Genomic DNA, 16,151 nt, shown 5'->3' with positions numbered 1-16,151 from the left:
TGTCTTACCACAATTATCAAAACACTAAAAACATCACAAGAAATCTGTCTTACCACAATTATCAAAACACTAAAAACATCACAAAAACATCTGAATTTACAGTATAATCTATCACTAGCCAATTAAGCATTTCAGTTGAACGGTTGATGGTAAAAATTCATACTGAATTGGCAAAAAAAGAGATGTAAAAATCAACACATTTTGACAGAGCTTTGATAGCTGCACAGAGAACTTGAATTGTTTACATCCCACACGAGTCTGATAGCTGCACAGTGAACTTGAATTGTTTACATCCCACACGAGTCTGATAGCTGCACAGTGAACTTGAATTGTTTACATCCCACATGAGTCTCAACATAGGATTAGGTACAGACATGCAGCTGGGATTTCAAAAATACCTCCTTTTCATATATATTGAAATCTTGTGAAACTCACAACATGTTTATATATTTCTCAGTTATCACATACAATCTGTGACATCATAAGTTAATTTAAAAGTTAAATTTGACTTGTATTTATGAAAGAATCAGCTGATAAATGTGTCAACCAAATATCCTTTTAATTATATATCAAGAGTGGTACACAGTATATATAGATGTCTTAATGAAAAATGAAATTACTCACAAATTATAAAATATATTATTATAAGTGAAATCACAACCCATTGATATCATGCCATTTTAAAAAAGTAAACCATTACAGCTGATCTGTGTATACATGTACCCTCAAATAGGAAGAGACTCTCCCCCTATTTGTACATCCTTTGGTCATAACACTAGTGTTATCTGTTATTTTTTGTTATATCTTAAAAAAAGATGCCCTTGTTGCCATGGAAAAGGCTATGAAGCGTGACCAGATTGATACCAATGACAGACAGCTGGCTTGTGCAAAAATCAACTCAGCTGAAGGTCAAGATTACTTGAAAGGCATGGCATCAGCTGCTAATTATGCATGGGTCAACAGGTCAAGTATGACATTTTTGGCTAGACAGGTAAAAATATCTTATAATTTCTTTTAAAGTTTATTGAAATATTATCCTTCTTAGCTTATATTTATTGAATGTACATTAGTTAAAGAAGATATGTTGCATCAGTCAGAAAGAAACAATCAGAAAGCTCCCTCAGCTATTACAGACAAGAATTGAATCAACCAATATTTCAAATTTGATTTTAATATCAATTTGATGCATTGCTTGAACATTTTTTTATAATCAACTTTTTATACGACCGCAAAATTTGAAAAATTTTTCGTCGTATATTGCTATCACGTTGGCGTCGTCGTCGTCCAAATACTTTTAGTTTTCGCACTCTAACTTTAGTAAAAGTGAATGGAAATCTATGAAATTTTAACACAAGGTTTATGACCACAAAAGGAAGGTTGGTATTGATTTTGGGAGTTTTGGTCCCAACATTTTAGGAATTAGGGGCCAAAAAGGGCCCAAATAAGCATTTTCTTGGTTTTCGCACTATACCTTTAGTTTAAGTTAATAGAAATCTATGAAATTTTGACACAAGGTTTATGACCACAAAAGAACGGTTGGGATTGATTTTGGGAGTTTTGGTTTCAACAGTTTAGGAATTAGGGGCCAAAAAAGGGCCCAAATAAGCATTATTCTTGGTTTTCGCACAATAACTTTAGTTTAAGTAAATAGAAATCAATGAAATTTAAACACAAAGTTAATGACTACAAAAGGAAGGTTGGTATTGATTTTGGGAGTTTAGGTCCCAACAGTTTAGGAATTAGGGGCCAAAAAGGGACCCAAATAAGCATTTTTCTTGGTTTTCGCACCATAACGTTAGTATAAGTAAATAGAAATCTATGAAATTTAAACACAAGGTTTATGACCATAAAAGGAAGGTTGGTATTGATTTTGGGAGTTTTGGTCCCAACAGAATAAGGGGCCCAAAGGGTCCAAAATTAAACTTTGTTTGATTTCATCAAAATTGAATAATTGGGGTTCTTTGATATGCCGAATCTAACTGTCATGACTGTGTATGTAGATTCTTAACTTTTGGTCCCATTTTCAAATTGGTCTACATTAAGGTCCAAAGGGTCCAAAATTAAACTTAGTTTGATTTTGACAAAAAATGAATCAGTTAGGTTCTTTGATATGCTGAATCTAAAAATGTGCTTAGATTCTTGATTATTGGCCCAGTTTTCAAGTTGGTCCAAATCGGGGTCCAAAATTAAACTTTGTTTGATTTCATCAAAAATTGAATAAATGGGGTTCTTTGATATACCAAATCTAACTGTGTATGTAGATTCTTCATTTTTGGTCCTGTTTTCAAATTGGTCTACACTAAGTCCAAAGGGTCCAAAATTAAACTTAGTCTGATTTTAACAAAAATTGAAATCTTGGGGTTCTTTGATATGCTGAATCCAAAAATGTACTTAGTTTTTTTTATTATGGGCCCAGTTTTCAAGTTGGTCCAAATCAGGATCTAAAATTATTATATTAAGTATTGTGCAATAGCAAGTCTTTTCAATTGCACAGTATTGCGCAATGGCAAGAAATATCTAATTGGGTCCGTGTAACACTTATCAATTCAAAGTTTTAAAAAGTTTTGAAATTTTAGATTTTTGGAATTTTGATCAAAGTTTTAAAATATCAAAATTTCAAATTGTGTAAAAGTTTTGAAATTTTGAAATTTTAACCAAATTATTAAAATATTAAAATTTCAAATATCGTTTTTAAATTTAATAGTTTAGGAATTTGATCAAACTTTTAAAATACTAAACCTTACGTGCAATTTTGATTATTTCACTTTTTAAAAGTTTGATTTTTTAAATTTTTGATTAAAAGGGGTACCTGTAAAAAGCGAAACGAAATAAAAGCGGAACGAAACGAAACAATATGAATTGAAAACATACTGATACTTAAAAGTTTATGTATGAAATAAAACCACAGACAGACAGTTGTAAGCGGTAAAAAATTGGATGACAAAATAAATATTTCTCAAAAGAAGAGAATTCATTTCAAACCCAGACGTACGGCTCTGATATTGGCCATTTTACTTGCTGATTTTTCTAGCACCCATATTTTAGGAGAAACAGGAGTAACAGTAAAAACTGAACAACTCGCAGTAGGTCAAATAGTATGGTTAGGTTGAGCATGTATAATATATTTTCTACTGATCTCTAAGCAATAAAAAGGCTCAATACACGGTGTATTATCTCTTTTGATTTCAAATTTTTCTGTTTTGCTCTACGACTTCTTACTTTCTGCAATCATGTTGGCTAAAGAATATCATTTCATGTACATTATGAACGATCATCTTTAACGTTTTAATCTGTTCTTTGTAAGTTGTTGGCCCTAAATATTCAGCTATGAGCGTTCCCTAAGAAGGTCGATCAAGAAAAGCGCTTCGGTCGTAACTTTTAACGTTTTGTTTTCATTTTTATCGGTTGTTTGACGATCATAATTATATTGAGTTGTATCAATGATTTTAGTTAATATTTTTTTGGTACTTATAGCTCTGGTTTTGTAAAAGTTGAAACCTTTCATATTATATATAAACGTATATCATAAACATTATTTTCACGAGCATTCATATTTATGTAATAGTTGCCGCTGTACTACATTGCGCCCATCTAGCATTCATATTTATGTAATAGTTGCCGCTGTACTACATTAAGCGCCCATCTATCCATTTGTAGGTGTCGGCATTTTGAAAATTGAAAATTCTGTTCAAAAGTTTATATCAGCGATAAATGGTAATCTTTTGGGGAATCCAATATATAGATAGTCACTTTATTTTACTTTGATACTACCACGAGGGGCTTCGATAATGGTACATTAAGATATTCTGATCCCCAATTTGATGAAAAAATAATATTCCGCTGTGCCAGCAGAGGACAAAAGAATCCAAATTTTCTCTATGCCTTATAGTGTTAAATTTTGAACCAGACAAGTTGATTAATTGCGATGTAAAACTTAATAAAATTGTTAGCGCTTCGACAGAACAATCACACCCCAGTTTTAAAGTTAAATGGTTGCTCCCTTATAGACAACGTTTGGACTGGTTATCATATACGTAGCTCCATTATGGGTTCTAAATCAACCACTGTTTTTAAATAGTAAATAAAAGGAAAGGGATTTTTTTGTATTAAGGGATATTATTGTTCCGTATTTGCATATTGTTATTTGAGCATTTTTAAGTTATCGTACGACAATCGACTTTAAGCAAACTAAAAGAACACATGTACATCCAGTCAGAATGGGGCGTGTAAAGAGAAGCCACACTGTCAGCTGCATGATGGATTTTTCCATTTTTGGCCGTACACCAATGTTGCTCTCGAAAAACCAGTACAATGTAAAACGCTGAATTTTAAGTAAAGAATTCACCTACGGAACGCTGAACTGAAATTTGAAAGTCAAGAAAAATAAGAACCGAAACAATTGAAGAGGTGTTTGGCCAAAGTGAAGTTAAAACATATCAAAATCCATCTATAAGGGCTACTTTGTCCAAGGGAATTGAATCCTACGTTTCTTCGTAATTTGTATGTAAACAACCTATTTTAAATTATCGATTTTTTGTTGCCAGTGACAAATATTTCATGAATGTTCCGAAACAAATTAGCAATAAATGCAACAGGGAGAGAGTGTGCATAATGAAGACATATAAAACCTTTCAATTAGTTTAATTGAGGTCTGGAGCTGGCGTATGGCAGTAACTGCTAGCCTTATATATAGTAGCCCTTTGTTAATTTATAAGCATTATCATTTTGATTAGTTTCTTTTGTTTCCTATTCTGACATAGGACTTGTATTTCCTTTTCTAGTGCGTTTTACCGATCGTATTACTGTATGTTTTTCATTCTTTATTGGCTAGAGGTATAGGGGAGGGTTGTGATCTCACGAAACATGTTTAACCCCGGAGCATTTATGCGCCTGTCCCAATTCAGGAGCCTCTGTCCTTTTAAGTCTTGTATGATTTTAATTTTAGTTCATTGTTAAATTTCGGAGTTTAGTATGACGTCTATAATCAATGAACCAGTACACTTTTTTTTGTCTAGGGGCCAGCTGAAGCACGCCTAGCAACAACGTTCATTGCGACGCTGTACATTAAGTATTCCTTCCGTATCATTTCTTGGAACTGAAATAAATCATAAAAGGCAATATAGTATCGTCATGCAATCGATAAAAAAAGAAAAGAAAACGTTTAAAGTTGCATGCGACCGAAGCGCTCTTTCTGGATCTACCTTCACCCAGGAACGTCAAAAAGGCGAATAATACTATTTGGTTTACTGCGAGTTGGTCAGTTTTCACTGATACTTCTAAATGTTGGGCACTGGGAACACCAAATAGCTCTAAATTATTTATCTCAAACGCTAACCTTATATAAGAGATTTAAATCAACTTATTTGATTCCGGTTTAAATAGTTTTTTTTTTGATAGATGCACAACCTTAAAATTTCAGGATACTGTTATCCCATGTGATGTCTAATACGTTTCATAAAAAAAAAACGACTTCTTCTTTTCATTATTTATTTTGTAATTAAAATGATTTGATATATTTCGTGCTTTTTATTTATAACTAAGAATGATTGTTATCAGAGCCGTGTTTACATCAGTGTTTACAGCCTCTTTTCGCCCCTTTTCTAATTTTGATATTTTAATCAAAAATTTAAAAAATCAAACTTTCAAAAAGTGAAATAATCAAAATTGCACGTTAGGTTTAGTATTTTAAAAGTTTGATCAAATTCCTAAACTATCAAATTTATAAACGATATTTAGAATTTTAATATTTTTAACCGGATTTTTGTGACAAAAATGTCGGTTATTGATTTGGGGATGTACGGCGGGCGGGAGGGCGGGCGGGCGGGCGGGCGGGCGGGCGGCAATCAAATGTTGTCCGTGCATTAACTCATGAACCGTTCAACCAAAGCTTTTAAAATTTTAATATGTTGTTACTGACAACTAAATGAAGGTCAAGTTCAATAATGGCGATTTTGACTTTTACCGTTCAGGAGTTATGGTTCTTGAAAGATTGAAAAATGGAGTTGTCCGTGCATTTACGCATGAACTGTTCTACCAAAGCTTCCCAAATTTTAATATGTTGTTACTAATGAAAGAATGGAGGTCAAGTTCAATAATGACGAATTTGACTTTTACCGTTCAGGAGTTATGGTTCTTGAAAGATTGAAAAATGGAGTTTCCAGTCGTGTCCGTGCATTTATGCATGAACTGTTCTACCAAAGCTTCCGAAATTTTAATATGCTGTTACTGATGACAAAATGGAGGTCAAGTTCAATAATGACGATTTTGACTTTTACCGTTCAGGAGTTATGGTTCTTGAAAGATTGAAAAATGGTTTTTCCCGTCGTGTCCGTGCATTTTCTCATGAACCATTCAACCAAAGCTTTTGAAATTTTAATATGTTGTTACTGATGACAAAATAGAGGTCAAGTTCAATAATGACGATTTTGACTTTTACCGTTCAGGAGTTATGGTTCTTGAAAGATCGTAAAATGGCGTTTCCATTCAGGTTGTTGCATTTACTCATGAACCATTCAATCTAAGCTTTTCAAATTTTAATATGTTGATACTGATGACAAAATGGAGGTCAAATTTGATATTGACGATTTTCACTTTCACCATTCATCAGTAATGGTTCTTGTGATATTGCCAGGACACAAATAAATGTTAATAAATCCGGTTTGCTGTCGTTGTGACAGCCTCTTGTAATAATTTGGTTAAAATTTCAAAATTTCAAAACTTTTACACAATTTGAAATTTTGATATTTTAAAACTTTGATCAAAATTCCAAAAATCTAAAATTTCAACACTTTTTAAAACTTTGAATTGATAAGTGTTACACGGACCTAATTGCACAATATTGTGAAATAGCAAATTTTTTTTTAATTAGAGTTATCTTTCTTTGTCCAGAATAGTAAGCAAGAAATATCTAATTGCAAAATATTGTGCAATAGCAAGATTTTTTTTTAATTGGAGTTATCTTTCTTTGTCCGGAATCAACTTAAATCTTTGTTATATACAATATACAATGTATATTCACTTTTTACTACCAACTGATAAATTAAAATAATCTTTACCATTCAGTGATAACAAGCAGTTTTTTTAGGCGATTTCTCGTGGGGCAGCTGATTATGTAAGAGTTCAACTCTACGTACAACAGTAAATGATACATGTATTTCTTCGTTAAAGTATTCACCACAGCATAGCATTCTCTGATTTTCAATATTTTGATCAGTTGAATAAGAAAATTTTGATTTAGAAATGTACATACCTTTTGAAGCGGTGACAATTACTCCACTCAAGCACAACCGGAAAATCCTCTCACGGTTTGCATTGCAGAACCAAATGTTCTGCGTGTGTAGATTACCAGCCGTGACTAATGAACTCAAAATCATTCAATTTTTTTTTTTGTCGCGTTTTTGAATTTCCGGATCTGCGCAGAAATCTACAATGTACTTCCTTTTCCGGTCTCGTTTGTATGAAACTTTGAGTAAACTATATATTTATCAGTCTTGTATAAAATAGGAAGGAACGCAATACCAATTTCATTTTTAATAATTCCTCGATATGAAAAAACGTTACCTGATGATAGCGTTTCTTTGTTTGCATTGTATATGACATCATAACTTTAATAACGTCACAACTAAAATCCCTAACAACAGAACCAAAATCTGGGAAACGTTACGGTATTTCCATTTCATTTTTTTAACAAATATTAAAGTTACAAAAAAATAATTCATGCAGACTTCGTCCCCATTTACAGGTAATGCCTTCCTCATATTTTATTATATCATTCTTATTTTTTTTAACAAAAGTTGATTATGATTCTAGTTTTTTTTGTCAATTTCAGGCTTTTGCTAAAATGTTTAATACTACACCAGATGATTTAGACATGCAGGTTATTTATGATGTTTCACATAACATAGCTAAATTTGAAGAACATTACATTGATGGAAAACAAAAAACATTACTGGTTCACCGAAAAGGCTCTACTCGTGCCTTCCCTCCACATCACCCATTGATACCAGTAGACTATCAGCTGACTGGACAACCTGTTCTGATTGGAGGAACCATGGGAACCTGTAGTTATGTGTTGACAGGAACAGAACAAGGAATGGTAGAAACTTTTGGCAGCACATGCCATGGAGCAGTGAGTAAACTTGAAATTGAAAACCATATGATGACCACAAGATGTTTATTTATTTTGATGCCACATATGGTTCGGTTGCTCTTTCATACTTGACTTGTACTGTTGAACAGAAACTTAAATCTCAAGAAAGTACTGATGTAAAACAAAAATGTTTGGATTTTTTACATCCTCAATATTGTTAATCAACTAATATTGAGAATCATTTATTTTTTTTGTGACTTGTTTAAGTAAAAAGATAATGCAAACATAGATCATCTTGAATATTTTAAATTTGGATCTTCTTTGATTTGATAACTAGAACAAATGTAGAAAATCATAAAATTGTATTGCTATGAAATCAGCTCGAGAAAACAATGTTTGGCAAAATAATTGGTTTCATTTAGTGTGAACTTTGCCTGCTTTCTCAATTTTTTGCTTGCATTTTATTTCTATGTAATTTGATTTCCATTGGGATAAAAAAAAATCAGAAGCATTCCAACAAACCAAGTTAACAAGAATATATATCTAAAGGTTTCCATATTGTCTAAAATGATATACAAGTTAATTACCCAGTTCTTTGTCAGAAACCTTTATTTTCAATGTCAGTAATGTCTAACAAATTTTGAAGAAGCCAATGGATTCAGTTGAAACTAATAAAGAATATGAGCTAAATATGAGGATATTTGAAATGAAAATAAGAAAAACATTTGAAACACTGAAACAGAATTGATAACAAATATAATACCTTCACCATTTAATTTTAGGGAAGGGCTCTGTCTAGAGCAAAGTCTCGTAGAAATCTTGACTACACATCTGTATTATCTGCCCTTGAAGAACAGGGAATCAGTATTCGAGTGGCATCACCTAAGCTCGTTATGGAGGAGGTAAGATGGCTTTATTACTCAGCATCCAGTACAAAAAAATGGCAGAAATATATGAAAACTAAAACTTTTAATCCATTTGACAATTGACAAGAATTGAAAATCTTTTTGCCAAAAAAAAATAAAGGTGACAAATGCCCTTCATTAGAAAGAAATACTAAAAATCACTTTTATATTGCAATAGATGTGGCCATGTAAATTAAATTTTCTGGTTCTCCGACAATGACATCTAAAAAATGAATAAAGGAGGCAAGGTATTTGGTTTTTGTATTTATCATTTTTGTTCAGTCTGTGACTTATGTGATCTGTGATTTGGTTTGTTTTTCTTAAACTCTGAGCAAATTTCAACTATAGTTGGTGTATGGAATGATTTTAAAGTGTATATATCTAGCAGGGTTCATCGATCTTGACCTTATTTTCTTGGTTCATTGGTCAATATAAGGTTTTCATGGTTTGGTCTGTTCTGCGGGTATTTATGTGTTGCCTTTCTAGAAATATCATTTGTAACAATCTGAAACATATGTTGCTGTTATTTCACCAATGACTCATCAGCTTCAACAAGCAATCATATGTACAAATTGAATAATATGATTTAACTAGATTATTTATATACTTTGTAGGCACCAGCATCTTACAAAAATGTTACAGATGTTGTTGATACATGTAAGTATTAGTTATATGTACTGATGATACCCCCAAACTAGGATAGGGGGCAATGTTACAATCACCTTGTCCATTTGTTACAGATGTTATTAACACATATATATATATAGATGTGGTATGAGTGCCAATGAGACAACTCTCCATCCAAATAACAATTTGTAAAAGTAAACCATTATAGGTCAAAGTAAGGTCTTCAATGTTACAAGGAGCCTTGGCTCACATATATTGCTATCACGTTGTCATCAGCGTCATCTGAAGACACCTGGTTTCCAGACAATTACTTTAGTATTGAAAGTGAATAGAAATCTATGAAATTTAAACACAAGGTTTATAACCACAAAAGAAAGGTTGGGATTGGTTTTTGTCGAGCCTGCAACTTTTGTTGCAGAAAGCTCGACATAGGGATAGTGCGGCAGCGGCGGCTACAGCGGCTACAGCGGCGGCAGTGGTGTTAGCTCACTTCTTGAAAGCTATATATTTTAGAAGGTGAAAGACGTGGATGCTTCATATTTTGTATATAGATGCCTCATGTTACGAAGTTTCCGTCAGTCACATGTCCACTGTCATTGACCTCATTTTCATGGTTCAGTGACCACTTGAAAAAAAAGTTCAGATTTTTAGCTCACCTGGTCCAAAGGGCCAAGTGAGCTTTTCTCACCACTTGGCGTCCGTCGTCCGTCGTCGTCGTCCGTCGTCGTCGTCGTTAACAATTTACATTTTGAACTTCTTCTAGAGAACCACTGAATGGAAACGAACCAAACATGGCATGAATGTTCCTTATGAGGTGCTGACCAAGTGTTGTTACTTTGTAGCCGATCCATCATCCAAGATGGCCGCCAGCGGGGGACTTAGTTTAACATAGGACCCTATGGGAAATGCATACAAATGACTTCTTTTAGAGAACCACTGAATGGAATGATACCAAACATGGCATGAATGTTCCTTATGAGGTGCTGACCAAGTGTTGTTACTTTGTTGCCGATCCATCATCCAAGATGGCCGCCAGCAGGGGACTTAGTTTAACATAGGACCCTATGGGAAATGCATACAAATGACTTCTTTTAGAGAACCACTGAATGGAATAAAACCAAACATAGCATGAATGTTCCTTATGGGTTGCTGACCAAGTGTTGTTACTTTGTAGCCGATCCATCATCCAAGATGGCTGCCAGCGGGGGACTTAGTTTAACATAGGACCCTATGGGAAATGCATACAAATGACTTCTTCTAGAGAACCACTAAATGGAATGAAACCAAACATAGCATGAATGTTCCTTATGGAGTGCTGACCAAGTGTTGTTACTTTGTACCCGATCCATTATCCAAGATGGCCGCCAGCGGGGGACTTAGTTTAACATAGGACCCTATTGGAAATGCATACAAATGACTTCTTCTAGTGAACCACTGAATGGAATGAAACCAAACATGGCATGAATGTTCCTTATGTGGTGCTGACCAAGTTTTGTTACTTTGTAGCCGATCCATCATCCAAGATGGCCGCCAGTGGGGGACTAAGTTTAACATAGGACCCTATGGGAAATGCATACAAATGACTTCTTTTATAGAACCACTGAATGGAATGAAATCAAACTTGACATGAATGTTCCTAATGTGGTGCTGACCAAGTGTTGTTAATTTGTAGCCGATCCATTATCCAAGATGGACGCCAGCGGGGGACTTAGTTTAACATAGGACCCTATGGGAAATGCATACAAATGACTTCTTTTAGAGAACCACTGAAAGGAATGAAACCAAACATGGCATGAATGTTCCTTATGAGGTGCTGACCAAGTGTTGTTACTTTGTAGCCGATCCATCATCCAAGATGGCCGCCAGCAGGGGACTTAGTTTAACATAGGACCCTATGGAAAATGCATACAAATGACTTCTTTTAGAGAACCACTGAATGAAATGAAATCAAACATGGCATGAATGTTCCTAATGTGGTGCTGACCAAGTGTTGTTACTTTGTAGCCGATCCATTATCCAAGATGGCCGCCAGCGGGGGACTTAGTTTAACATAGGACCCTATGGGAAATGCATACAAATGACTTCTTCTAGAGAACCACTGAATGGAATAAAACCAAACATTGCATGAATGTTCCTTATGAGGTGCTGACCGAGTGTTGTTACTTTGTAGCCGATCCATTATCCAAGATGGCCGCCAGCAGGGGACTTAGTTTAACATAGGACCCTATGGGAAATGCATACAAATGACTTCTTTTAGAGAACCACTGAATGGAATAAAACCAAACATGACATGAATGTTCCTTATGAGGTGCTGACCAAGTGTTGTTACTTTGTAGCCGATCTGTCATCCAAGATGGCCGCCAGTGGGGGACTTTTGAATGAAATTAAACATGTTCCTTTCCTTATAAATGAGGTTGTGTTGTCACTTTTAGCCAAATTTTATATTTTTTTATATGATTTCAAAAACCCAAGTAGAATCAGGTGAGCGATACAGGCTCTTGAGAGCCTCTAGTTTGTAATGTTAAATTCTCTCTTACTGTAAGTAATAGGATAACTATATTTAGTTTGTGCATACCTTGGAAGGTCCTCATGCCCGTCAGACAGTTTTCACTTGACCTCGACCTCATTTCATGGATCAGTGAACAAGGTTAAGTTTTGGTGGTCAAGTCCATATCTCAGATACTATAAGCAATAGGTCTAGTATATTCGGTGTATGGAAGGACTGTAAGGTGTACATGTCCAACTGGCAGGTGTCATCTGACCTTGACCTCATTTTCATGGTTCAGTGGTTATAGTTAAGTTTTTGTGTTTTGGTCTGTTTTTCTCATACTTTATGCAATAGGTTTACTATATTTGTTGTATCGAATGATTGTAAGGTGTACATGTCTAGCGGGCAGATGTCATCTGACCTTGACCTCATTTTCATGGTTCAGTGGTCAAAGTTAAGTTTTTGATTTTTGGTCTTTTTATCTAATACTATATGTCATAGGTCAACTATATTTGGTGTATGGAAATATTTTATGATCTATATGTCAGTCATGCAGGTTTTATTTGACCTTGACCTGGTTTTCACGGTTCATTGCTCAGTGTTAAGTTTTTGTGTTTTGGTCTATTTTCTTAAACTATAAGCAATAGGTCAACTATATTTATTGTATGGAAGCATTGTTAGCTGTACATGTCTGCCTGGCATATGGTTCAACTGACCTTAACCTCATTTTCATGGTTCATGTTAAGTTTATGTAACAGTCGTAATAAAGCTTTATATTTAGGAGTATCAACATAATATCAATGATTAGTAAAGAAGGCGAGACATTTCAGTGTGTGCACTCTTGTTCAGGTTTTGGTCCTAACAGTTTAGGAATTAGGGGCCAAAATGGGGTCCAAATTAGCCTTTTTCCATTTTTCCAGACAATATTTTATGATAAGGTGTATGGATCATGGATCTCTCTGAAATTATACCATAGGGTTCCATACCAGAAAGGGATGGTTACAATTGGCTTTGGGGGGTTATGGCTCAAACAATTTAGAAATAAGGGGGAAAAAAACAAGGGTGTCCTGGTTAATTGACAATTACTTTTAAGTAAAATTTGGATTACCTCCCTTACACTGCTTTTGAATTATTAAATGGGTAAGTATGGTTGCAAACTTAATTGGAAATTTGAATTGAGATTTTGAATCCGAATTCAGACCTGTATCAAGCGCAAATATTGTGTCCATTTTTGCCCAATGTTCAGGGTTGGACCTCTGCTGTCATATCCAGCTGCATTCGGTGAAGCAATTTATTCAATAAGCTACAAAGATATTTCACAGTTTTGTTTCCCTTGTAAATGCACATGTGTTGTAGGTATCAATCTAACAATATGTTTTATCATGCTATAGGTGAGGCAGCAGGCATAAGTCAGAAAGCTATCAAACTTCGACCGATTGCTGTGATTAAAGGATGATATAGACTTACAGTTACAGGGAATAGATGGTGCTGGTGGTAGATCAATCCAAGCTTATGTGATATAGACCTCATCAAACATTGTGCAATGGTCAAATACAGATATAGACCTCATCAAACATTGTGCAATGGTCAAATACAAAGATGTGTTCCATATCATGATGTTACCTAAACGTGTTACTTGATCTGATATCTAGAATCGAAGGGCAATATTACTACCTTTACATTATGTATTCAAAAGAAACTTTAAATTCTCAAACTTATTTCTTCTAATAATGAATTGACCTGTTGTATGTTGCTGCACATGCACATTGTTGTCATGGAAATCTCCTGTTTTATTGTTAATGCATTGAACTGTTTGTTGTTCATGCATCTTATTGCCAAATATAATAAACCTGTATAATCAGTTTGTATCAACTCATTTACACTGTAAATTTCACATAAATATCCTGTGAATTTTTTATATATAAAAGAAGTATATCACATGTAATTGTCATGTAAATTTTACAATAGATATTTCCAGTTTTATGAGCTTATACATGTATGAACTTTATGTAAAAAAGCTTTATCATCTAATTTTGTATTAAATTAAAAAAAAAAAACATCAATTCTGGAAACTATTGATTTAAATTAACTTTAATTCATGTCAAGATCATGTTTTCTGTAAGCTAAATTTGTTGAGAACAGTTGCTGTTTTCAGTATAAAATCTCATTTCTCTAGAAATTCACACAATAGAAATATAGTTTCTTACTAAGTGAACAATCTGGTATTTAGAGGTTCAGTTTATTATCTCCTTATATTCATATTTTATGTTACAAAATATTTTGAAAAAAAAATTAATATTTATGTAGGAAATGTAATTGTTTAGAAATCCATGATTGTGAACGCAAGCTTGTGCACATTGACAAAGTTTATAACTTTGTGTAACAATTCTAAGATCCTTATCCATTTTGTATTGATAAGAAAAATTACAAGCTTCTTATAGATATATATATATATATAAGAAGTTTTGTTGAGGCGATGATATATTTGGTTAGTGATAATTTGTTACATCTGATGCAGTTCACTTTACATGTTTATTATGTCTCTTTGTCTGTATGTTTAAAACCTATTTAAGGTAAAATTTGTCAATTTGAAAGAGAGAAAAAACTAATCAAAATTGTAAAGTACAGCTTTTGTTGGGAATTTAAAAGTAATACAACACTCCATTGATATATTCTAATACTGATTTGTATTTCCCCGCTATTTATAAAACTATTGCAAGGTATGTTTTCTATATCAGTTACTTTTGACATGACACATAGTTTTGCTATATTAGTACTAATTTGTTTAATTGTTATTGGTAACAAGAACGAAAATGTTGTTTTTATTACTGCATGTAAATTCAGAATTATTTTGCATGCATTTATTATTGCAATACACCTTATTGCTATTGGAAATCTGTCACACTTGGCCTAAGAATATGTCCCACTTGAATACAACAATCAGTTTTATAATGTGGCTTCAGAAATTTTCTATTATGACGTCAGTATTTTAGGGGAACTTATGTGATATCTAGTAATGGCAGACATTGTGGACAAATAAGGTTTGTTTCTAAGAAAGGGAAATTAATCGTTCCAATATTTGTAAATGCTGCATGCAATTATTGCTATCAAATTTTAAAATGCGAATTTTATTTTTTGTGAAACCTATTTCTTCACAATTTTGTTATGATAAAAACATTAATAAATATCTGAATTTACTATATTGTACTATACAAATAGTGGCCATTATCTGTAGCCTAATCAAATTTACAAGTATTTACTGCTGATAAACATCATGAGACATTAATTTGGTGTGCGAGTTGCAAATGAGTTATAATAGGATATTAATCCAAGTTGAATTTATTTAAGTTATTAGATGTTACTATGAAAAGCATAAAAAAGTAACAGTAATCCAAATAACTAGGAAGTTGACTTGTATTTATCTTTTCCATGCTCTACCATTAGCCATTGTTAAGGACAGTCCTGATTCCAAAGTCAGAAACCTCTTTAGTGATATATCTTAATGTCATTTAGGTATTTGTCATATTAATTGCACATCTTTGGTAGTCTCAGTTGAATCTATTCACAACCTTTTTGGGACCATTTCGTGCTTGAGGTAGTTTACATAGACACGTTTCTATTGTTGAACACCTTACTGTTGACCTGGTGGAGGCTTTTAGTTTTTTGTGTCGCTTGACGGAAGTGAAAAAGCAAGATATAGGTATGCTGTTTCCGGCGGTGGCAACAATGTATTAGTTTGTTATTAGGTCTAGTTTATGGTGAACCACTAGAGATAAGTCAAAGATATTTGGTATGCAGTTGTATAAGTATTGGCACACCTCCTTACCATGGAGATTATTTGGCCCCACCCCCTCAGTTATGGTCTATTGACTTTGAAACTTTGCTTAGTTTTCATGTATTAGTTTGTGATTAGGTCAGTTTATGAGGAACCCCTTGTGGTAAGTTAATGATAATTGGTTTGCAGTTGTATAAGCCTTGGCATATCTCATTTCAATGGAAATTATCCTGCCTGCCCCTTCAGTCATGGTCTATTGACTTTGAA

General features: G+C 33.6%; 1 protein-coding gene across 5 annotated transcripts in view; it reads left to right on the top strand.

The window, feature by feature from the left end:
• LOC139521427 (RNA-splicing ligase RtcB homolog) overlaps nucleotides 1-15,508 on the top strand; it is a 34,307-nt gene extending 18,799 nt beyond the window's left edge. For 4 of the 5 annotated variants that reach the window (XM_071314908.1, XM_071314903.1, XM_071314917.1 and 1 more), the window contains 5 exons: nucleotides 816-991; nucleotides 7,829-8,128; nucleotides 8,872-8,991; nucleotides 9,609-9,651; nucleotides 13,501-15,508. In XM_071314908.1, the coding sequence (XP_071171009.1) occupies nucleotides 816-991; nucleotides 7,829-8,128; nucleotides 8,872-8,991; nucleotides 9,609-9,651; nucleotides 13,501-13,565 (704 nt within the window). In that variant the 3' untranslated portion in view covers nucleotides 13,566-15,508. The remainder of the gene's footprint in view (nucleotides 1-815; nucleotides 992-7,828; nucleotides 8,129-8,871; nucleotides 8,992-9,608; nucleotides 9,652-13,500) is intronic. The other variant, XR_011664036.1, reaches the window with a different exon arrangement.
• The last annotated feature ends 643 nt before the right edge of the window (nucleotides 15,509-16,151 follow it).

The sequence above is a fragment of the Mytilus edulis genome, chromosome 1 (assembly GCF_963676685.1).
Source record: "Mytilus edulis chromosome 1, xbMytEdul2.2, whole genome shotgun sequence".
Taxonomy (NCBI): Eukaryota; Metazoa; Mollusca; class Bivalvia; order Mytilida; family Mytilidae; genus Mytilus; species Mytilus edulis.
The sequence above is the reverse complement of the archived record's forward strand: the minus strand, read 5'-3'. Positions and strand labels throughout refer to the sequence as shown.